We start from the raw sequence: 24,720 nt of genomic DNA, 5'->3' as shown, positions 1-24,720 counted from the left end.
TCAAAACCATATTATTTTAATTTTTTTTCATGTTAACATGGGTTTTGACAGGCTTATTATACTTGCTTAGAGCAAGTGGTAGATTGATCAGATTAACCCGCCACACCGAGTCGCTTACTTGTGAAATATATTTTGTTTAGACATATAACCATGTAATTTCTCCAATGAACTTCCATGTATGTTCATCACCAAAGCAGCCTCATTTAAGATTTTGGAAAGGGTGTCAAAGAAAGGTTCATACGAGCACAATACAAAAGCATTTGAGAAGCTCTTAATTCTGTCGATTTCTCTTCAAAAGTTCAAAGAAAGCAGAACTATAACACAAAAATGCAAAAAAATTGCGTACATTAAAATCATACTATCCAAAATTGGAAAGCTCAATTCAGATTTGGCAAAGAAATACATTCGGTCACATAGGTGAATGTACAGCACCAACTACTAAGCTGTAAAAGGTGTATTTACACTAGCAAGTTGATTATAAATAGAAACCTTTTCTTGTTTACATTTGAGATTCCATCAATGGTGAATCTGCACATGTGGGGTAAAATATTACATGCTGAAACAAATCTGTAATCCAAAAATAATAACGAGCTGCCAACAATTAGTTCTCTTCTGTGTCAAAATATGATCAATCTAGGGACTGTCTCCTCTGTGAGCTTCGCCGGTGTAGCTAGTAAGGTTTTTCGAATTTGTTCTGCATCCATCAAGCTCCCATTTGGATAAAGAAATCATACCTGAAATCCTTTTGTTAGCCTATTCCATGACCAAAAAGGCCAACTAAGGGTGGTCAAGGGATATCAAATGCCAACCTGAGCATTTTCTGTTTTATACTTTTGGAGCTCTTCTTGTGTTCGTATAAGCCTATATTTACAGAAGAAGATTTTAACGAATACTTGATGTTATTTTTTATACATATGTGAAGATAAACTACATGATGTAAATTCATCTGCATGGCATTACAATTACCTCCATTGCAACTCGGTTATTTCATGAAGCAATTCCTTCTCCCTATCATGAGCTGCTTCTATCTGCAAATTCCACACAAATATTCCTTAGCTTCAGGAATAAAATACAATCTAGTTCACAAAATTAATGTAACTGAAAATATCCCTGGCCTTTGAAAGTAATCAACACTAGAGTTACATACCAAAGATTTCTCTGTAGATCCACCTTGCGCCGTTGCCCATCCCCCATCAGTTGTGCGGTTGCCTAAGAAAACAAAAACATTCAAGTAAGATAACCGTACAGATTAAAGAAAAATAGCTTATTCCAAAGGCAAGTAATTGCTGCACCTGCAGTGTCACCTCCATAAAGTTGCCTCATTAGATGCAGAATACCATCCTGTCGAGAGGGGAAAAGAGTCAACAAATGCAGAAATTTTGATTACATACGATGGAAAAATATGAAACTATACTCTACAATACATACCCTTTGAGTAATATTTGTCTGTAGAACAGAAAGCAATAGTGGAAACACAGAATGATCCAAAACAGTTGATGGTATGGTTTCTGATGGTGATGGCGAAGGCGTTCCTGGATGTTGGGTGAGCACCTACAGAACCCATAACATTTTCATGAGAATGGGAAGGTACTATACAGCTTCGATCATAAGAAACCTGAGTAACAGGAACTATATTCTATTCAGAGATTCCATATGCACTAACTGGCTAAAAACCGCCCTCTGGGGAGAATTTTCCTCGTAAATTAACCGTGATATAAAAGGCTCCAGTTCAGCATTTCAATATATGGGAATCAATCTTCAGAAAAAGCTGACAGTCAATAGCTGGAAGACTAGACAATGTATAAAAGAAGATTTTGACACATAAAACTCAAAATTGATGGGGAAACGAGTACTAATTATCAAAAAGTTAGAAAGAAACTTTGTTCCCTCTCGGCCTAACCAGATAAAAAAAAAAACCTGAAAGGAACTAAATTTCTTTGCAACTAGCTTAGTAAGAGTGCACTAAGTCCAGTGCCCCTCAAAGCCTCTGTTTGTGACCTTTTCTATGAGTACCTGAAGGAATCACTATTAAAGTTATGGATTGTTCTTATTTTTTCATAAGAATTACGTATCACTCCATAAGTTAAAAATCCAACACAATCATAATTATATTAAAAAAAATCACATATGTGCTTTAATGTTAAATATTGAAAAAGAAAATTAAACCCGTGACATTAAACTGCAACTATAATATAATATTTTGATATGTGATGAATAAACACTTTGTGCTACAAAAAAAGTCTGAAGGACAGTTAACTAGTTCATCCCAAAAACTGTGAAGAAAAAATGAAAAAGGACCACTAAATGCTTAAACTAATACTTGTTGAGAAGCTAAAAATTTAGGTGATATCTAATCAAATTGGGATTTTATTTCATCTGAATGGATAAATTGTCTTACATCTTTAGTCAAGATCATCTAACTTAAGACCTGAGAATTGTTTTAGGCCATGGCTTTGCTCTATCCCAGTAATAAACTGAAAAAACATTAGAAGTGTGCAACATTCTGCTCCTACAATTGTTATCGAACAAGCCCTGTTGAAGGAATACTACGTTGTATCAGTTGTGCACAACACATATTTCACATACCTGACTCTCCAAAACTCTTCAAAAAATCATAAATACGCAATGACATGTCTGACTATTTTGTAAGTACATGTAGAAGTAGAAAACCTAAATGGTTTTGACTTAGGCTTCGACTTCTGAGTATGAATAAAAAGGTGGTGTCTAGTCTCAGAGAATACCATGTCAAAAGATCATATATAAAAGCTATTCTCTAACAATTTGCTTGAGATTCTGTAGAATTGATCTACCGTTTCTTAAATTTTTGAGAGTTAATTTAAAGCGGCCTTTGGGAGTTATGGTTCTACTTATCACCTTTCTACTAAGTTTACCATAATCAATCTTCGTAGAAGTTAATTTATCTCCATTGATTTTTAGCTTATTCACATGCTATTTAAAAAAAAAAATTGTAGGAAAACAATAAAACGTAAACTAGAAAAGATCAAAGGATAATAAGATGTACAATGGCACAAATGTGCTGACCTCAAAATTACGAACCTGCATGCTGTGACTCTTCTGCAGAACCAGAGGTGAGACTGCCTGAAAAGGAAAGTCGAGTTATATCCCATCTGAATAAAAGAAGGGACATCAATACTGAAATTTAGTCACCTTTTCTATATCAACATTCTCTGAAGTAACTTTGAATCGTCCTCTTTGCTGAACAACTGGAGGCTTTGCCTTTTCATCTAGTTCCTCACTGCTTGCCCCTGCAAACAGCTCTTTGAATATGCGGGTAAGTGAAATCTCCTCAGAAGAGAGAGAGAGAGAGAGAGAGAGAGAGAGAAGGTATGATACAGTAATTAATGCAAAATTGGGAACTTGTTTCCCTATTAGAAGAAAATGCAAGAAGAAAGAAGAAAATATAAGACAGCAAAGCCATCATGTACCAATCAAAGAGAAACTGGGAATTCTATGCACATGAAACAGAAATGCTACAACAATGACGAGAATTTAAGCACTTGCCTGATGACTTAAATGGCTTTGAAGGATTTTCAGAAGGTACATCATCTCCATCTTGATTAATTATTGCTCCGTTGATATTTGAATGATTTGGTGGTTGATTTTGCAACTTGTCACTGTATGGATTCCGAAAATCATGGTAAGAACATGCCAAAGGATGTTAAAATAAATTTTCATATGAGAAAAAGAATATTCAGTCACATATTAGAGTATATCACTTATATGGGATGCCAAGAATGTAGAATACACTCAATGATAAAATGAAACAAGACAGTATAACTATTAGGATGGTAGACAGTTTATATGTTCTAAGAATTAAACTATTCCAAGTTCGAATTAATACACAGGATCAACTGTCAAACCTAGGTTTTCCGTTGATACCAGAAGCTGGCCTTTCAGTTGCATTGCCTTCAACACGATCCGAAAAAGGTGAAGAATTTTGCGAAACATGCTGTTCATGGCATGGACTTGCATTGATTGAGTCATCATCGGATTTTACACTTCTAACTCTGAAAACAAATCATAAGATTCTTATTAGAGTTCAGTCAATGTATAGCTAACGAATTCTCTGACAATTAAAGATATAAATTTTACAGCATTCACAGAGAAATATAAACACAAGCACTTTGGTATTGGGTTCAGTTTTATTTAAAGACAATGCTAAGCATTAGCTTTTCCATGCAGAAGCACTGCTGCTCACTGATTACTTCTTATAAGTGGCTAAACAAATAAATAAAGATAAAAGCATAGGTTAGGGACACACTTCGTAATATTTATTGCGGAGTTGACTGATGGAAGCGGTGCAGCTCGATTTTGCACGTCTTTATCCTCCTGTCAAATTTATGAGCATTAGAACCAAAGAAACCAAGTAAATGAGAAGATGAAAATTGAAGCACCTATCTCTCTACAAGATGTGCAAGAACCAGATATCAAAATACCATCATTTCTGTGACTTGTCCTAGGGAAGAATTCCGAGGTTCTGATTGCTTTTCAACTGCATCAAGTGTAGACAAAGAATTCGAGCTTCCTCCCGGATTACTATCAGTCGTATGGTCCTCAGCATCTGGTATCTGAAGCCAAAAAGAAGAGGGCGTGAGACAGGGAATCCTAACCACTGTTACCAAGTTGATTTTAACTGAGACGGTATCAGCCATTGCGGTACCAAGGAAGCCTGAGCCTTCACATCTTCAAGGTTGAAGTTCCAACCGCTAATTCCCCGTTTGTATTCATTCTACATAGGATTACAAGCAAGATATTACTAAAGTATAATGAGATATCTGCAAATAAAAGAGCAGTATATAAGTGAAACAAATACATCCTTGGATGTAGATTATACTATCCATGAACAAAACTATTATAGACTCGTTAAGATCAGCTTGCAGCCAAAACACTAATGACAGACTACAACTTAACACCACAAAACTGATACAGTAAACAAATAGTAATTAATAGGCATGCGAAATCTAAATACATGACAGAAATCAACAGCCACACCCAATATCATGTTATTTGATAAAAACAAAAAAAAAACTAACTTAACAAATCTTAAACATGAAAAGCTGAAGAAAACTCTGAGAGTACTCAAGATGGTCGAGAACTTGGAAAGCTCCATTACTTTATAGGATAGCCATCCTTTCAGTTTATGTTATTAGAAAATTGTGATGATTGATAATGGAACACAAAAATGCATTTGAATATTGGAAAAATATGCAAAAGGAAATCTACACTTGAAATGTAAGAAATACACTGCTACAATTTCAAAGAAGCATAATAAATCAACATACAATTTAGAAGGGAAAAAAATCAGATAGAAAAATATTGTAGTTTTACTAGAAATCAAATTAACATCTGCTTTAGACAACAAAACATTCAAACCTGTGATAGTTCCTCCATTTCCCCATCGGGCATCTTCTTTTGAGCAAGCATGTCTTCTTCCTTTCTCTGCATTTCAAATTAAGGCAATTTTTAAGTTCACAATGCAAGTCAGAATAGAAAATGAGGCTGTTTATTGTTGCAGTAATGTCCTTAAAACTTAACTCACTAACCTTCAAAGCCTTGATACGATCACCAAGATCGGGCAATCCGTCCAATAATATCCGTACGATATAGTCATTCGACCTTGCTTGCTTGAAAAAGGAATGCTTTAACAACTTATTTGCAGAAGGTCGTTTCAAAGGATCTTTTACCAAACAACTAGCAATCATCTGCTTAAAAGACTGGGGAGATTGAACAAAAGACATATCAGGCAACTAGCTTGAACCAAACGGTATTACTCTGCTAGTTTTCATTCCTTTTTTAGTATGAAACTCTGCTAGTTAGTTTGTTAAAAGCATACCTTAGAGAACTTCTTATCCCTTTCTAAATCCAGGCCTGGGGGTGCATTTTGCAAGGTCATAAGCAGCACCTTTACAAGAGAAAATTTAATTCAGACTGAGATAAAATTCATGGTGTTTTACAAATTATGTTACTTATAATTCTAGTACAGTCTAGGCACCTTCATTGGAGGATATTTTGAGAAAGGAGCGTGCCCATGCGCAAGCTCCAAAGCAGTTATCCCAAAGGACCAGATGTCAGCCCTGTGGGAAAATTTTCAGCAATACATCAATTCCATGATATCGAAACCTTATGAGGAGGAGAAACTCTTGAAAAGAGACTGGACTTACTTGAAATCATATCCATGAAGCTGCTCCATGACCTCAGGTGCCATCCTGAAAAACAAAAGACAGGGGTATAAGGCACAAGTACTATTGCCGTATTCACACCGTTGTTTCTTATCTCCTTGCAATTATCTGTCACCTGAAGACTTCATTTTATTCATTTCAAGATAGGCCCTCTAATAAATACATAAATATTTTTCTAAGATAACAAAATGGATTGTATTTGTCCAAATCGTATAGGTATGATCTTCATTGTGAATCGTGATCAATCCAATACAAAACTTTTGTAGATATGTTGTGGAGTATTCCTTTATCATTTCGTCCAACAGTTTGAATTCTATGAAATTTCTCGATATCATTTAAAAAGGTTCCTGACATAGTGAAATATTTCTACAGTAGACTCCATTAAACATACATTAAGCCTTGATAATTATATGAATATTAAGGCTAGCTTTTATTTACGGTAACATACAATAAGGGGGTCGAAAACAAAATCAAGAATTTAAAATATATATTAGAATTCTTAAAATCATACCAGCAAGGCGTCCCAACAAATGTATTCCTCATCCGTTGCCTGTCTCCTGAATCAAAAAGGCAAGCAGAAACACCAAAATCTCCCAACTTGACTGCGCCACGTCCATCAACGAGAATATTACCAGCCTTCAAAAAACATAACATAATCTCAATCAGAGAACTAAAAGAAATGACTTATAGCTGTGTAAGAAACTAACATTAATTCCAGAAACCAAAACAGGTTTCTAACTAGGGAGTTGAATGATTATTTGGTACAGCATAAAATAACAAAGCATACAAGCATGTAAGATAGTGCCACGATAACACAGATTCTATAAACATTCGAAATTGAAACAATAACACATACAAATAAGTCCCATTTCTTAAGGTAATTAGATATATAATTAGGCGATATATAAAGATCGTTTAGAGCTAATGAAAGTTCGATCAGAAGGACTAAGAAGTCTAAAGACAGGATTACCTACTTTAACATCGCGATGTATGTGGCCCTGTTGATGAAGATACTCTATTCCCTTCAATACCTCACGTAGTATTGTTGCTATCACCAACTCCTCAAAACCATCAGGATAAGCAGCCTTCAATATGTGAAGACAAGAACCCCCAGCCATAAATGGCATGACAACCCACAAATTATGATCACTGACAAAGGAGCAGTGTGATTTCAGAACATTAGGATGGTCCACCAAGATCATTGTTTGCACTTCCCGTGAAATATTACTCTGTCAGAACAGCAGTACATATAAGCCAAAATTAACTTTAAAAAACACAAGGAAAAATGATCTAAAACACACTATTACCTTGTTGCAAGTATTAAACTTCAAAACAAAAATGGAATCATACTTTTAAAAAAAAAAATCTACAAAATCATGCTGTGCAATTAAAATCCAACATGAAAAAATTAAATTTTATTCCTTGTTCTAATGATCCCATAATGCGATAGCCCACGATTTTCGAGTGCATCATTTTTTTATTTTTAATATTTGCAAACTTTTAGGTATCTGCAGAACAAGACACACACACACACACACACAAGATTTCAGTCTAGCTATGATATTGACAACGAAATTTGAATGTAAAAATCCAATCTTAATCAATTACAACTAACAAAAAAAAAATACAATATGATCACGAGAAAACAATATTCAAGAACAAAAGAAAGAAAGGAAAAAAAAAATCTTTACCAGATCAGCGTTATCGCGTTCAAAGTCAAGAATCTTGATGGCGACAATCTCATCAAAAGGAACACACAAGGCACGATGAACAGAAGCACTAACACCTTGACCAACCTCTTCGTAAAGAAGATAATTCTCGGATCCAATGGGATACTTCTTCTTCTCCATTGTCTTACAAAACCCTTTATTATTTTCTTTTTCACTCTACAAAAAATCACACCGAAGAAGCTCTTTCACACGTTAAATAAGCTCGTAATTTGAAGAAGAGGATCCATGACAATAATAACGTTTCTAAGAAGCAGAGATATTGCTAGATATTCACATGGTGGTGGAGGTGACGACGAGGAGTGAAAAGAAAGGGAAGAGGATCGTGCATTAATGACGAGGTTGTTGACTTCTAAGATTTCTCTTTCTCGTGAGATTGAGAGAAAGGCGAGGCTAACGGATCGCCGCTCAAACTGGTACTATGTTTTTTTTTTTTTTATTTAACGTTATTTTACGTAGGTTTTATATATATATGTTGTTGTTGTTCTTGTGTTATGGATTTGCTCCGGCCACCTGATTTTTTTTTCTTATTTTTTATGGTCGGTTACGATTTTTTATTTTTTTATTTTTTAGGTTTCTTTTTCTTAAAGGAGAGGGATTCATTATTAAACTTTGAATTTGAGTAAAGGTATCGTGTGAAGATTAAATGACATCGAATAATTAAGGTGGTTAATTAAGATAATTAGCAAAGGATTGATTTATTTTCTTAGTTTAAAATGGCAATAGGAATACGAATGCTAATCTTATCTTATTTTCTTTTTCGATTTACCAACTGAAAATCTCATTCAATCACTCATTTTAAGATAGGAAGTTTTGAAAACTACTATTTTCGATTAAATAAAATCTATGTTAAGGAAATTATCTAGGGTTTAATTTGGATTGCTTGTCAATGTTATTCAAGCTGCGGAGTATTTCGGAGTTATTTAGTTATAAAAAATAGGGTTGAGCAAAAAAATCAAAAAACTGATTAAACCAAGAAAACTGGAAAAAAAAACTGAACCGTGAAAAAAACCGATTAAAATTTTAAAAAAACCGACCGGTTTGGTTTGGTTTTATAAGCCTGAAACCGAAAAAACCGAACCCAAACCGAAAAAAAACCAAGCCAAACCGGAAAAACCGAGCCAAACCAGAAAAACCAAAGCCAACCCAAAAAAACCGAGTCAAACCAGTTTGAACAGGTTTTTATCCAAAAAAACCGAATTGAACCGAACTAAAACCAGTCGGTTTGAACCGGTTTTGGTTTTTTTTTAAATCGATCTAGTTATTTTTTTTTATATAAAAACTGAATCGAACCGAAAATGATCACCCCTAATAGAAATAGCCTAATGTGTTTGGTATTTTTAGAAGTATATTTTTTTAATTAAAAATATATTAAAATAATATTTTTACATATTTTATTTATTTATTTTTAATTTTAGCATATTAATATTATAAAAAAACACTTAAAAATATAAATTTAATTTTTTCTCATTTAAAAAATAATAATAATCATATTGTAGTGTTAAAATAAACACTCACAGATCACATAATAATTACGGATATTATTTTTATTTAACGGGAAACAGTATCATTCAATTTACTAGAAAATTTATTTTTTAAGAATTTCAAAATGCACCTTCACATCCATCTTTTATATTAAAAAGAAGAAATTTTTTCGAATATCAACTCCAAGAAAAGAAGTCAGTAAGTTAGGGAAGAAAAAATTCCTTCCATATACCCTTAGTTTAAGATCCACCACTGACAGCTCCAGCTCCGGCTCCGGCTCCTCCTCCGTCGGTTATGGCCAGACCTTTGCTGATTCTCAGTTATCCGCTAGCTGAGCTTTGCTTTCCAGTAATTTAATTAGTTTTTTTAATTAATAAGAAATATTAATGATAATTATTTTCCTAAAATAGATTCTTTTTTTTTTTTGCTTAATCAAATAATGAAAAACAACTTGATTTTTAGATAATAATTTTCTTTAAAAAATAACTATTTCCTAAGTTTGCAAAACAATCGCACTCTCATTAGTACTCCTCAAAGAATGGCCTAAAAATAGTTTTTTAAATTTATTTTTTCGTATACCATGCCCTTTAATTTCCATCAATCAATCGTTATATATTCCTAGTTTAAAATTTTGTATAGTCAAAAATACAAGATTCTGGCGTATGAATGATATTCAAGCATTTGTTAAAGGGTTAGTTATTAGTAGTTATTTTTTTTTATTTTTAATGAAATGGTAGTTAAAGGTTATTGTGGTAATTATAAAGCAAATTTTTTTTAATATTGTTTAGAAAACAATTTCAAACTATAATCTTCATATAATTTTATCTTGGATTATATGAAGATCTTTTTAAGTGGAGATATTTTTAGTTTTGGGTTAGATATAAAGAATTAAATAAAAAAATGTTTTTTCTTTAATTTTGGATTTTAGAATCAACATTTATAAATAAATTATTTTTAATATACTTACATTAATATAAAATACTTAGTTTTAATTATAGCAACCAATCTAAATAGGCCTTTTAACAAAAAAATTTATACACATACCACACTTCGTCATGGTGGTGTGTATGATATTTTAGTCATTTTATTTTTTGTTTTGTAATAAAACATAATTAATTTAAGGGTCTGTTTGAGAGTATGGTTACGGTTACTTTTCAAAACATTTTTTATTTTGAAATGTATTAAAATGATATTTTTAAATTTTTTAAATTTTTTTTTTAAATCAACATATTAAAAAAATTTAAAATATAAAAAAAATTAACCAAAAAATAAAATTTTTAAAAAACCCGTGTTTCCAAACACTCTTATAAAGAGAGATATCAAAATATTACTAGTTAGATGCATTGCACGTGTGGCTATATTAATATTGATGCACCTAACACTCATGAGAACTTCATGTACGTGTGTGTTAAAAGATACTAATCCACTAGTATTTTTACTATTCAAAATGGAATAGTTGAAATTGATATTAATTGATTTCATTTAATTATTGTAGTTTCACCTAACTATTTCTTTTTTTCTTCTTGCCCCAAAAAGACATATTTGACTGTGGAGGAATGTTTTTGCACTTAGATTGATTTCAATTTTTTAAGTTGTTTTCTAGATTTTTTAAGTCATTGATAGATTTATAAAAGATGTTTAGGATATTTTTAAAAGTTTTAAGTTAAAAATAGGTTAAAATAAGTTTTTAAACAAAAAAAAATAACATCCTATTTTTCTGATCTCTCATCACTGGAATCTATAGAAAATAAATGTGTTAATTGTTGTTTTTATATATATATAAAAAAAAAGAACAAATGACCCCTTTAAGAACTTTTTTTTTTAAAATAAAGTTGGACTCGCATGTTCGGGCTTATTGTTTTTTTCTATTTTATATTTAGGCTTAATAATTAATTAAAAAAAAACTATTGAACCCAAATAAGTTCATGAGTCGGGTTGCAAGTTTAATGGGTTAATCCATAATATCCAAGCAATTATTATTATATTTTATTTAATGCTTTTTCTACCCCTTAATTTAAGAAAAAACATAATTTATATATGGATAATTTATTTTTTTTATTTATCTCGAATATAAAAGAATGTAATTTCACTTATCAATAATCTACTTTCAAAATAAATATAATAATTAAAAAAAGATGAGAGTTTTACAATATTCAACAAGCAAGTGCTACCAATATAGTATTTACTTGCAAACAAATAAATCACGTAAAATCTACATTCTAATGCATGCGTTACTCACTCCTTTCATATATTTGATCAAATTATTATATATTCTCAGATCCAAATTCGACAACTCATTTACTTAAAAAATTAATAACAATTTATAAGTTAGTTCTTTATATAGTTTATCAACATTAATAATATTTAATGTAATATCAATTTTTTTTATATCAATTGTACCATCAAAGAATTTTTATCTTTTTAATTGATACAATTAATAGAATTATTAATTATATGTGTAATATTCCTTACGTGATCCCACCAAAAACTGAAACTAGAAGGGGATTTAATTGATTGTTTTTAGCATAGTGGGAGAGAAAAAGATATGTGAATTAATAATAATTAAGGCTACAATTTAGAAGGTATATATAAGACCCATGGATGCAGTGGATCCTACCATTAAATGTAAATATAATTAGAACAAGCAAATAAGAACAAAACAAGAAACAAATACAATCAAGCAAATATATAAACATAGTAAAAGATAAAAAATAATTGCAAAGAATATTCTCCCTTAACTAATTTTTCTTTTATAAATATTTTATAATAATTGCAAATTTAGTGACTTTCCATCTTAAATTCTTTAATTTGTTCATCATCAATTAAACAATTTATTAATTAATAATTTATTTATTTATTGTATTTATTGAGATAAATAATTCTGAAACGATTAGTTTATCGTCTATTCAGAGGTAGCAAAAGGATCACAATAAATTAACGAAGCACGCACGCTCTTGGAAATAAGAAGGGAAAAAACAACAGAGAGAAATCACAATCAAGCATATAAAAATAGAAAGAAGAGGAGAATTAAATGCAAAGAATATCTCTTAATTAAATCTCTTAAAAAAAAAATCATAATAACGAGCCTTTAATGATGTTCTATATATCATCTTAAATTCTTATGTAGTTATTTCATTAACTTTCAATCTGTTGAGCTAATATATATCAATTCAACACTGCACATGAACAAACTAGTAGTTCTTTCACTGACTTTCAATCTGCGACCGCAGAATTCTCCCATTGAAAGATAGAGATCAGAGCATACGATAAGAATATTAAGTGTTTTTTACATTGCTTGCGTGCTCCTCAAATCTCAAAATCCTTGCCTTTTTAAAAGCAACAAATAACTAATAACTATGGATGAAATCTCAAAAATCCAAGTATTACAAGAATATTAACAAATTGGATAATCGATTAATCAATTAGTCTTAGCAATTTTTTTTTTGTTTTGATTAATGTGGGTATCTAGAACAGCTTGCGTGCACCTCGACTAATTTAACGGGTTCTGAAGTTAACGACCATACAATCTTCAGTGACCATCATATTAGCAACCACGAGGTTCGAACCTGAGATCACAGGGTGAGCAAACTTCTTTGTCCCAAACTCTTACCACTAGACCATCTACTAGATGGTTACAATATATTTTATTATCACTAGTCAAGGTGGTTGATAAGTTATACTTGGTACTTGGTGGACTAATGTGACTTTTGACTAATTAATATCTACAAATTAAAGGGGTTTTTTTTGTGGATGAGGGAACTTTCCAATGCTTAAATAAGTATTTTTTTTATAAAGAGAAAATACAATAATATTTAGAGAGAGATTCTCTTAAAATATATATACATTAGAGAATAAAGATTGTGAACCTTTGTTTTGAAGGTCTCATGGTGTATTTATAGCCCACAAGTCTTGTTATTTTGCGGGGAGGAGTGACTGAACTGTATATTTTACTTTTATGATATTTTGAGTTGTATTGTAAACTGTATTCCACACATTTTATCCAGCTAAAAGATAAAGATATGATGGGTTATGAAAAACTTTAATACACCTAATGGTATTGACAAAGTGTAGACTTATTTAATTGAGCTTATTTATTGAGAAATAAAACCTTTAAAATTTTATGTAAAAATTTATAGAATTGACGGTGTTTAAACACAATCATCTCTTGGATCTGGTCAGAGCATCTGGGCTTGGCCATGGCTGGGTCTAGCTAGCACCAGACCCAACAGGTATATCTTTGGCTAGACCCAGCACGCCTTCATTGAAACGTGTTTGGTGCTGGTATGTGCCAGCCCGATACACCTGAGGATTTAAAAAAATCATACTTATATATTTTTTTTATCCAATATTTTGTGATAAAAATATTTAGATAAAATCTTGTTTCATCACCACTGTATTAATTAGAAATTAAGCAAAGTAACAGAGAAGCCTTACAAACTACACCTAAGTATAATAATACATAATAAAAAATAAAAATAAAAAAAAATAGAAAAAAATTAATTAAAAAATATTTATTTTTAAAAAACTCCTGCATTAGTCTCATGTAAAAATAAATATTTTCGCTTATAAAAGATTTTATTAATTGTGATGATCCCATTTGCACAAATGAGAGATTTTTCTTGTATCTATCAGATAAATCATCAGAGAGGTGAAGTGGGTTCTGAACTTCTGATAAGTTAACAACAGTAACCCGCACAGTCATGCTTGACCGTACGGTTTTTGGATGTTCTCGAGGAGTTGACCGGGGTTTGACACTTGTTTCAAGTTACGATCGATAACAGTAACTTGAGTTCGTTCCTAGCATGCATAACGTATTTGTGTGGTTGCGGGTGCTTTTTAAATAACTTTTTGTATTAAAATATATGTTAATAATATTTTTTTTATTTTTTAAAAATTATTTTTGATATCAGCACATCAAAACGATCCAAAACATACAAACCATATTAAATTTTAACAAAAAAAAATTAAAATTTTTAAAAACACAGCCGCCACAACGTTCCCAAACATTCCCTCATGAGTCGCCTATCCTGGCTGGGTCTGTTTCAAGTTTCAACTTTCAAGACTAGGGGGGGATCCTTTTTTTATATATATATATAATTTATTTTTATATTTCAAAATGTTTTTTTAAAAATTTTAAAAAGAAATTTATCATATAATAAGTAAATATATAAAACTGATTTATTGTCAATTTAATATTGAAAAATATAAAAGTAATTTACCATTAATTTTAATATTAAATGATAAATTTCTTTTATAAAAATTGATAGAATTAAAAAAAATAAAAAAACCTAAATAGCCAATTAAAAAAAAAGTCACAAAAAAAAACCCAAGCGTCCGGGGAAAAAGTTCTCACATTAAAGGATGAATTATACATGTAAAAGACCAAAAAAATTCAAAAGGCCAATAGAAATGGACCCAAACATGCAGGATTGAGTGGCCCAGAAACTCATAGATGCAAGTCACTTCAACCGACTTTTAGCTACAACAAGAATTTATTATAAAATATTTTGAAATATATATATATAGTTAAATGTAGTTGCATTTATATTTTATAACATACAACAAATTAAGAGTTATTTACCAAATCCAAGTTCGAGAACCATGAATCTCTTGTTCAAGCTCGTATACACAACGACATAACAAGAAAATTAGAGCCTCTCATTTTGAGCTTCAAGATTAGTGCGTACCTACATTCCTTATTTTAGTTTTTTGTATGATAAAGATAGAGCCTCTGTAGCAGTATTTCAAGCTGCAGGCACCCCTCTTATTGGTCGACACGGGTTCTGATGAACTCACTTGGCGGCAATGCAATCCATGCAAAAGATTGTATTAAGATCGAGAGTTTTCCCATGTAAGATCCCAGTAATTCATCTCCCCATCGTTTTATTAGATGCGATGATCCCTTCTGCAAAGAAGGGAAATTTATTTGTCGCAACAGTGATTATTCCTGTGCCTGTGAGATATTGACTTGGGCGTGTGGACATTACACCAGAGGTGAAGTGGCTAGCTTCTGATAAGTCATCGACGTTGACCAGCGCAGTCATGCTTGACCGGATGTTCCCAAGAAGTTGATAACGTGGATCAAAAAGGAGGTAGGCTCACAGGAGTCTTGGGTCTTAATTAATCGAGGTGAACACTCACTTGTTAGCCAGGTGAATGCTCAAAACTTTACTCTGATCTGTGTCTACTTCCACAGTATAATCGTGATTCGGTAACTATGCCGATCGTGGATAATCCAGCTCGACTATGTTGCTATACATGGCGGTATTAATGGGAATATCTCAATTGGTGGTGAAAGAGTGTGTGACAAACTCAGGCGGATGTTAGTGGAGGTACGATTATTGATTTAAGATCCTCTCTCTCTCTCCCTCTCTCATGGCTACCGCCTAGGGTATTCCAACCATTCAATAACATGCATGTTAAGAAGGCACTAGAATTACAAAATCAAAAATCAAAAGTCATCAATCTTTCACCCTACACCACACCACAAATTACTGTGAATTGAAGTAATAAAACTGATTAAACATGTAATTAGGATAGTAAATATTTTTTTATGAGATACATTTGATATTATATATTAATTTGACTGGAAGCAAAATTATATGGGAATTTCTTTTTGCTACAATATAAATATTATTTTCCTCTTAATTAGAAGCACAAAAAATTAATCCTTAAATGAGGGATTCTTTTGTCTTTTTAAATAAAAAAGGAACAATATGAGTACAATCATACTCTTGGGAGGGGGGGAAATATACATGCATCGAGCGGTTTATTTATCCTTTTTTTTTCAAATATTTAAATGGCAAAATTATCCTTGGAATTTGAAAAATAAAAAGCTAATTATGAGGGTGTTTTGATATTTTTAGATTTTTTTTTATTCTTGGATTTTGACAAGGATATCTTGGTAATTTTAAATTTAAGAATATCATTAAAAAAAATTATTGTCGCGTTGGCACGTGTCAGCGTGTGATGGCTACCACGCCATTCAAGTGGCGCATGAGAGACCGTACAACAACTAAAATCATGTTCTCGTCTCGACGCTAGGAGTGGCGCATTGTTGTATTTTTAACAGTGTGATACGTGCTCACGAAAGGGGTTTAGTTGGGCTGTATTAGAAGTTTTTACTTCTTCTTTTTTTTTCTCTCTCATTCCATAGAAAATCACACCTAAACTTTCAAAAAAGCAATTGTGTCGTCCGGCTTGTAATCTTATCAATTTTAGTTTTTCTTCTTTTAATTACTATTTATTTGGTTTTTGAATCTTTTTGAAGTTTGAGTTTAGTCCTTATTCTTTGATTGTTATATTCTTATTATTTTATTATTTTTATTTTATTATTTTTATCTCTTAATATTTAATTTAATTTAATTTTCTATCTAATATTGGTTCTAATTCTTGATTATTATTTTTTATGATTAATAAATGAGCAAGCTCTATTTCTTACTGTATTGGGCGGAGCCTCGAGTTTAAAAATCCTTGCCCAGACCTTATCAATATCTCTTAAGCTTGGGCGTGGCTGATGGGCTTTTAGCCCGCGAACAAGTCTAATCACAGATTTGAAAGAAGGGAATCTTTAAACAGAGAAATACAAAAAATGAATTTTGGTCAGTCACGTGACCTACAGCGTAGTGTCAAAAATACTCTAAACGAGATCCAAATAGAAAATTTTTAGAGTGCTCTGAAATAAATACAAATAGATAGATTATGAAAGATAATGACATTTTATGAATTACATATTGATAAATATTTCTAAAACAATTTCTCGACAAAATCTCCGCAACCAATGGTCATCACTTGAAAATGTGATACAAACGGTATTTTAAAAAAAAATAATTTTTTTTATTAATTTTTTTTTGTATTTTTTTTTTGATAGTTTTGATGTATTGATATTAAAAATAATTTTTTAAAAATAAAAAGATATCATTTTAATGCATTTCAGCATGAAAAACACTTTGAAAAGCAACCTCAATCACACTCTTAAACAGACATAATGAAAATCAAGATATTGTGCGAGAAACTTGCCATCTAATTAACACTGTACATAGAATTTGAAGATTTTGATGGGTTGGAGAATACAAGTCCTTTTCCTGTCAAGGAAATAATTTTAAGCTATAAATGGTTAAAAAAAAATGTTAAAGATATTCCTTGTAAGATATCCTTATCCAAACCATAACAAGTTTCCATTGAATTATCTCTTAATTACCCGCCTCTCCAATCCTAATGCACGGCTTCTGTATAATTATTGTTGTAAATATTTAATCTTATATTAATATTAATTAATTAATATAAGTAAGTGAAAGTGTATTAGAATATTGCTTAATTAATTATATGCTCAATAATACCCATGCAAAGATAAAAGGAGTGATATCTTAAGTTCGAATCCCACACGTGTAATAGTTCCACTGCTAATATATAAACAAAATTAATATATTATAAGAAACGTTTGATATCATAATTGTCTTTTAATATACTATATATCGAGAATTTTAAAGTGTTTTGAGTATGATTATGTTTTAAAAATATTAATATTTTTTAGTAGTTTTTTTATGATTTTGATATATTAATATAAAAAATTTAAAAAACCGTAACACTAAAAATATTCTTTTAATTAAAAAGGTATATTCAAATATGTTTATCCTATGCTAAATAAAATAAAATTATATCTTGAATTTTATAAGAAAAAAATAATGATTATTTATACAATTGCAAGGTTGAATACTATATATATATATATATATATATATATTATTTTTCAAAACATTTTTTACTTACAAAAAAAATTAAATAAAATTTTAAAGACATGACCAATATCTTTTTTTTTTTAAATGGCTGAAGTCACGTGACCAAGGCGTGCAGCTTCAGGCAGCAAATTAAACCCAAAAATCCACACGCGCATTCAGCTCTTTCTTTCTTTTAATTTGGTAGCTCTTTATAAATTGCTGCACCTGCCACAGCCAGCCCACTCTGATCCTCTCTAGGGTTTCTTTCCTCCCAACAACGCTGTCGGTTTTGCATCTCTCCGCCACAATGAAGCTCACCGTCAAGACACTGAAAGGCAGCCATTTCGAAATTAAGGTTCAACCCACCGACACTGTAAGTAATTAAACCTTAATTATAATTCTTAGCACTGCATTTTTCTTTTTATTTTTTTAAGCAATGATATTTTTTAAAAAATGTGAAGGTAATGGGTGTAAAGAAGAATATCGAAGACGTGCAAGGAAAAGACAATTACCCATGTGGACAACAATTGTTGATTCATAATGGGAAAGTCTTGAAAGATGAGACTACTTTAGTTGATAATAAGGTTACCGAAGATGGTTTTCTTGTTGTCATGCTTAGCAAGGTAATTTTTTTTTGGTTCTACTTTTGTTTTCTTTTTGTCCAGCCTTTAATTTGTTAATCCTATGCTGTGGTTTTAATGTTTAATTGATTATTTTGGTAGTTTTTTTTGTTAATGTTTAATCCATACTATATTTATGCTTATGTTGATGATTTTGATGACGTCAATGTGAATTTCTTCGGGGCTTGTATTTGGTGTTTCGGGATTTTTTTGTATGAAATTTTGAATGTTTTTGTTCGTGGCTTTTAGTGTGCAATCATGTATTGCATTACTGGTGTATTTTGATTGTTTTGGTGAACAATATATTCAGGTAAAGACTCTTATGTGGAGCTGAAAGATTTTGTAGTTTCTTTGTGAGTAAATCCGGTGTAAAATTAATAACTACCGATAACTGATCTCTTGATAGTATCCGAATTATTTGTCGTAGCTTACGGTCTTTAAATGTTTTAATAATTAGACCAGTTGAATTTCGAGCGTTTCATCCAACAGCGTTACAAATTTGGAAATGAAATCTGTGGCTGTTAACCTGTAATTGACGGGTAGGTAATGGTGGTTAGATAAAAATTTGAAATCAAAGTTGTCTAATTATTACAACACTTAACCACTTTTAACTGCTAATCACTTAAAGAGTTCCCTAAGGGGCCCTGTTAGCCTTTTCCAATTACAATTTTGTAGAAACTGCATGAAGCGTTTGCAAGTGCATTGGCTTGTGTTTATCCACATTTGTTGTCAACATCATTTTTATGTGTTTTGTTCATGAACTGCATGAGCAGTTTTGGACTTCATGCTTTAATGCTCCTGTTTTTTGCTCGAACTTTAACATTTACTTCCATCAATCTGCTATCGTTACAGAGTAAAACAGCCGCAGCTGGGACTTCATCCACCCAAGTATTTTTCATCCTTATTTTTTACCTTTCTCCTGGTAGTGTCTTGTTCTTGTATACTTTTTAATTAATCCCTTTCTTATGTTTATGTACACCAGCCTGTTTCTACACCACCTACCACCACACCAACTTCAAATTCGACTCCTGATGCTCCCGCACCTGATGCTCAAGCACCGTAAGCTATATATACCACAAATACCTTTTGTTTTTAACTATTCTGAAATAACTGAATTTATCTTTCTTATATAATAAATCTGTCATTGCAGGGCCTCAAAGAGTGCATCTGCTTCTGACACAGCAACAGCCAAGTACATGCTTTATCTTGAGTTGCATTATATATATTTTGGTTATTTTAAGACAATATGGCCATAATATTTGTTAATAAATACACGATATTGATCTAGTATATGAAACTTGGTTCTTGGTTAATTTCTCGGCCTATCTTGTCTTGTGGACCACCAGTGCTACTGGTTTATATGTTTTGTATTGAGGAAGAATCATGTACTTTGCCATGGAAATTTAGCAACAACCTCAAGTGGGTTGCATTGCTTATAGTGCAATTCTCCCTTTTCTTCCATCCAACTGAAGCCATAATATTTGTTAGTAAATGCATTATACCGATCTAGTAGGTGTAACTTAGTTCCTGGTGACTTTTTGCTGTGGGGTACACTGGTGCTACTGGTTTATATGTTTTTGTATTGAAGAAGAATTCTGTACTTGCCATGGAAATTTAGCAACAACCTCAAGTGGTCTGCTTTGCTTATAAGTTTTCCCCTTTAATCTCACCATCTCAAGCCAAAGTTGGAACATATATGAGATCTTTAAAATTACATGGCAAGAAACTTGAAGACAGGATTTGATTCGTTAAGAGGATGAGATTTTGTTCTGCTCTTATATTCTTGTTATTTTAAGATATGTCCTCAAACTTCTAACCAGAGTTGGAAACTCCCTTTTGAAATTACATAACAAAGTTACTCTTTGCTATTAGGGATGGCATGACACATTTTCCATACAACCTTGCATGTTTCAGAGAGGATTACCAGCAATCCAATTGATTCAAAGGGCTTATTATGGATAGTTCCATCACTTGTCAGAGTGAGCTGTCCTGAATATAAGAAGCTAAAGTTCATTTAAAGCATAAATCCGAGGCCCATGTAAATTTTCTGTAAAAAACCAGATAGACATTGTAGAGGGCATGATTTTTTTTGTGGTAACTTGCAGCTGGTCTAAGTTCAACCATCTTTTAGTTCTTGGATAATGCGGTCAAGGAGAGACCATATCTGTCAGTACTAAAATTGATTAGAGTGGTCAGATGCGTGTTACCCTCCTTACACATGGATTTTAAGTCCATGTGTCTGATATTTTAAGGAAATCTTATTCTAACAATTTCATAGTATACATTTTCTTTTTATTCTCTTAATGTAGCCATTAGCATTTCCTGAAGAAAATGATGATTTTTTGGTTCTCGATATTAACTAAAACCTACTAGTGTGTGCATGCTGTAAATGCCTGATCCAGCTCAGTTTGATGTAATTCTTGCTTTGTGTACAATTGAGGGCTAACAATCTGATCTTGTTGAGGGTGATTTTATAATATTTACCCTTTTTTAAGAAACATGTTATCTACAATCCACAGCTTTTGTTCTTGCCTATTCTAATGGTGATAATACTGTGTAATTGCTGCAGTGCACAGAGTGATACCTATGGTCAAGCTGCTTCCAATTTAGTTGCTGGCAGTAGTTTGGAGCAGACTATTCAGCAAATAATGGATATAGGTGGTGGAAACTGGGACAAAGAAACAGTTACTCGTGCACTTCGAGCTGCCTATAATAACCCAGAGCGGGCAGTGGACTACTTGTACTCTGTAAGTCTAAATCCTGTGTGTAGCCTGTAGCAATCGTTGCTTATATTAGCATTGACACCAGTATTCTGTCTCAGGGCATTCCAGAAACAGCAGAAGTTGCTGTCCCAGTGGCTCGGTTTCCCGCAGATCAGGGCATTGAAACAGGTGCAGCTCCGGCAGCACCTGCACTTGCACCAGGAGGACCTAATTCTTCTCCATTGAATATGTTTCCTGAGGTAAAGCTTCAGATTTTAGTGGGTTTTTATCATGTATTAGCTGTATAGTGTTTGTTACTGTTATTGATTTGAAACCCGTCCGGCAGACACTTTCTGGTGGTGGAGGCGACGCTGGCCTCGTACTTGGCTCTCTTGATTTCCTTAGAAACAATCAACAAGTATGGTTCCTTACACCTTGTTGTTATTCTTGTATTGGATTTTAAATGCAATGCATTTAAATGCTAAACCCATTGGTCTTCACATCTCACACCAATCTTCATGTGCATGTGCATGTGCTTGGGCCATTTCTCTCTTATTAAAAAAAGTTACTTCTCTTGCTCTTTCATGGTATTGGTTCAAAAAATAGTGTAATAAATTGTGAGAAAATCATGAATAAAGGAGGGAAATATGTAGGTATGGATTTAGAACTAAGTGTACAACTGTTTTGCTTGATATGCTTAGATGGGTTTTGGGGTGGATGCTAAATTTCATTTAATGCCAATTGCCAAATTACCCATTGATATTGCTTTATTTAGGATCTCTCATGTTTATCAAAGTTTCTATGTTTCATTTACTGCCTATTGCCAAATAACCAGAGACACTACTTGATTTAGGATTTCCAGTGATTATCACGTTTGTACACTGACGTCTTGTTTTTTCCATCTTTGTTGCATTTTAGTTTCAAGCATTGCGTTCAATGGTTCAAGCAAATCCACAAATCTTGCAGGTACCTTTTCATTTCTCTTATTATTATTTTTTTTATGGTGACATTTGTTGTCTCAAAGTTAAATCAGCTACTTCTGTTACAGCCCATGCTCCAGGAGCTTGGAAAGCAAAACCCCCAGCTTTTAAGAATGATTCAAGAGCATAATGCAGAGTTTCTTCAGTTAATAAATGAACCTCTTGATGGTTCTGAAGGGTGAGTAACTTTATTGGTGTATATGGTGAAATCTGAAAAGTCTTCTAAGCAAGTATCTTGGTTCATAAAAGATAAAGGGATCTAGCTGATGGTGGTTAATTAGCTCTTCATCATCATTGGTGTTTGGTAGTTATTGATATATTTCATATTTGCTACATAAATCTTTTTCCCAAAATTTCTATGATAGAATACTGATGCCACAATATGGCATGATCCGTTTTTCTCAGGGATATATTCGATCAACCTGACCAAGATATGCCTCATGCTATCAATGTGACCCCAGCTGAACAAGAGGCTATTGAACGGGTATGCCTCCTTTGTTTACTCCGTTTCTGACTTGTTTTGTTTGTTTGGTTTCTGTTCTGACACTTTTCCTGTTTTTCTGTGTTTACTAACACTTATTCATCCCCTGTTATAGCTTGTGGCAATGGGATTCGATAGAGCCCTTGTCATTGAGGCATTTTTGGCTTGTGATCGCAACGAGGAGCTGGCAGCCAACTATCTACTGGAAAATGGTGCAGATTTTGAAGATTGATTTGTAGTTTTGATTTTATATAAGGGTCCTTGTCCTTGTGATAAACTTTAGTTTGGTAGTGTTTGGTTTACTTTATAGTTTCTAACTATGAATCCTGAAAATTAATTTTGATAATGGGTTTTGGAATGGCGTTTGATAAAAGCTGCCTTCAATTCTCTCTTCATCTCTTGTACTCTCTAATGTCTAGCTGAAATATGATAGCGAATGAATTACATCTCACAATCAATGGTTTAGATAGATCATGCACTTATAAGGAATCAAAGCACCTTGATTAGGTGAGCGTTGCTACCAATATTCCGTTGCGGCTGCCGCTGCCATTATCACCTCCTTCTCCACCACAACACAGGCAATTATAATCTGTGTGTCCACTATATATTCCGGTGTGCTCAAGAGTGATTAGAACTTGGAAGGGAGAAACCTGTGGGATCAAAAGTGCTCTCTATTGAGACTGCGTTCCTTAAAATTTCAGATGTCAATTTATTGTGTTTGGTTCATTCGTGAAAATTCATGAGGAATTTAACTAAGTTCTTTTTTTTAATAATTTAAATACTTGATTTGTCAGTACGATAAATATTTTTTAATAATTATGCACATAACCACACATAAAAAACAATTAAATCGGAAGGCAAATTTCCTATAGTCATAAATACATTTTTCTATTCACCACTGATGTTTTTGCCCTTCCCAGGAAAATCATAAGCCCTAGTTTAGGGTATATCTTGGTCTTCTTATATGGTCCGTTAGGCATTTAATAATTGTACTAGATATAAATATCTTTTTCATAACTTTTTAAATAATTAAGTAACTTAATTACTTTTAATTTTTTAAAAATAAAGTTATTGACCAAGGGTATTTAGTTTTTTTCTTCTTTAAAAATATAGTTAAAAGTCAACTTTGCCTTACAATGAAAGAAAAATGAACCATGAACCCAAGGCCTTTTAGCCCTTTTCAAATAGGTTTTATTGTTAATCTCATAAATATGAAGGGTTAATTTTTTAATCAATAAAGTTGTTTGATCATATCATACTAGGTTAATTTTTCTTCTATTTTTATTGGAATTCGACCTGACTTCCACCCTGAATCACCCAGGTCATAGGTTAAATTATCAAGTCAGGTCAAGTTTTAAAAAAGTGATCCATCATGTTATCCCGATCCACAGGTTTTGATAGTTAACCTAATTTGATTCGCTTCTTATTATCTCGGTTATATATTTGTCATGCAACCTCCTGTTTACTCAAGCCGAGTTTTTTTTATCCCATTATATACTTCCAGGTATTTGTTTTTCTAGGTTATTGTGGTCATTTTTCTTAAAAAAAATTATTCATTTACTATCATTGCCAATTTTTTTAATGTCTCCTTGAAATAAAACTGATTTATTCAACTCGATCCAAGTTATAATTTGATTCTCATTCTTTTTAAATTTTTTGTTCTTATGTTAAATTTTTTTTTTCAATTTAATAATCTAATTATAGAATTGTTTTTTCCTTCTAATTTATTTTTTTTATTTCTATTTTCACTCTTATTCTTTTAATTGTTATTTTTTTTATTTTAGATCCTTTTGTATTATTAATTTTTT

General features: G+C 32.0%; 2 protein-coding genes across 4 annotated transcripts; one reads left to right on the top strand and one right to left on the bottom strand.

Moving 5' to 3' along the window:
- Window positions 1-328: 328 nt before the first annotated feature.
- On the bottom strand, window positions 329-8,364 carry LOC133698539 (serine/threonine-protein kinase BLUS1-like). Of its 3 annotated transcripts, XM_062121503.1 has the most exons (21): window positions 7,892-8,364; window positions 7,175-7,429; window positions 6,712-6,836; window positions 6,183-6,227; window positions 6,014-6,095; window positions 5,855-5,923; window positions 5,565-5,735; window positions 5,395-5,460; window positions 4,682-4,750; window positions 4,458-4,589; window positions 4,283-4,350; window positions 3,882-4,028; window positions 3,523-3,635; window positions 3,169-3,266; window positions 3,043-3,099; window positions 1,429-1,551; window positions 1,293-1,341; window positions 1,148-1,209; window positions 967-1,028; window positions 810-861; window positions 329-734 (listed from the first exon to the last, which is right to left on the bottom strand). In XM_062121503.1, the coding sequence occupies exons 1-21, from the start codon at window positions 8,048-8,050 to the stop codon at window positions 729-731; spliced, it is 2,010 nt and encodes a 669-aa protein (XP_061977487.1). In that variant the 5' UTR covers window positions 8,051-8,364; the 3' UTR covers window positions 329-728. The 3 variants fall into 3 exon arrangements, with proteins under 3 accessions (XP_061977487.1, XP_061977478.1, XP_061977495.1); XM_062121494.1 differs by having other exon boundaries at window positions 329-861; XM_062121511.1 differs by having other exon boundaries at window positions 329-861; window positions 3,058-3,099.
- Window positions 8,365-18,316: 9,952 nt separating this feature from the next.
- Window positions 18,317-23,285, top strand: LOC133690185 (ubiquitin receptor RAD23b-like). The gene is made up of 12 exons (XM_062110407.1): window positions 18,317-18,502; window positions 18,591-18,752; window positions 19,602-19,637; window positions 19,732-19,808; window positions 19,900-19,941; window positions 21,319-21,496; window positions 21,571-21,711; window positions 21,798-21,869; window positions 22,370-22,417; window positions 22,500-22,609; window positions 22,837-22,915; window positions 23,028-23,285. Exons 1-12 carry the CDS (start codon window positions 18,437-18,439, stop codon window positions 23,142-23,144), a joined length of 1,128 nt encoding a protein of 375 aa, XP_061966391.1. The 5' UTR covers window positions 18,317-18,436; the 3' UTR covers window positions 23,145-23,285.
- The last annotated feature ends 1,435 nt before the right edge of the window (window positions 23,286-24,720 follow it).

This window comes from Populus nigra, chromosome 1 (genome assembly GCF_951802175.1).
Source record: "Populus nigra chromosome 1, ddPopNigr1.1, whole genome shotgun sequence".
Lineage (NCBI taxonomy): Eukaryota > Viridiplantae > Streptophyta > Magnoliopsida > Malpighiales > Salicaceae > Populus > Populus nigra.
Note: the sequence above shows the minus strand (reverse complement) of the source record. Positions and strands in the feature narration are given on the sequence as shown.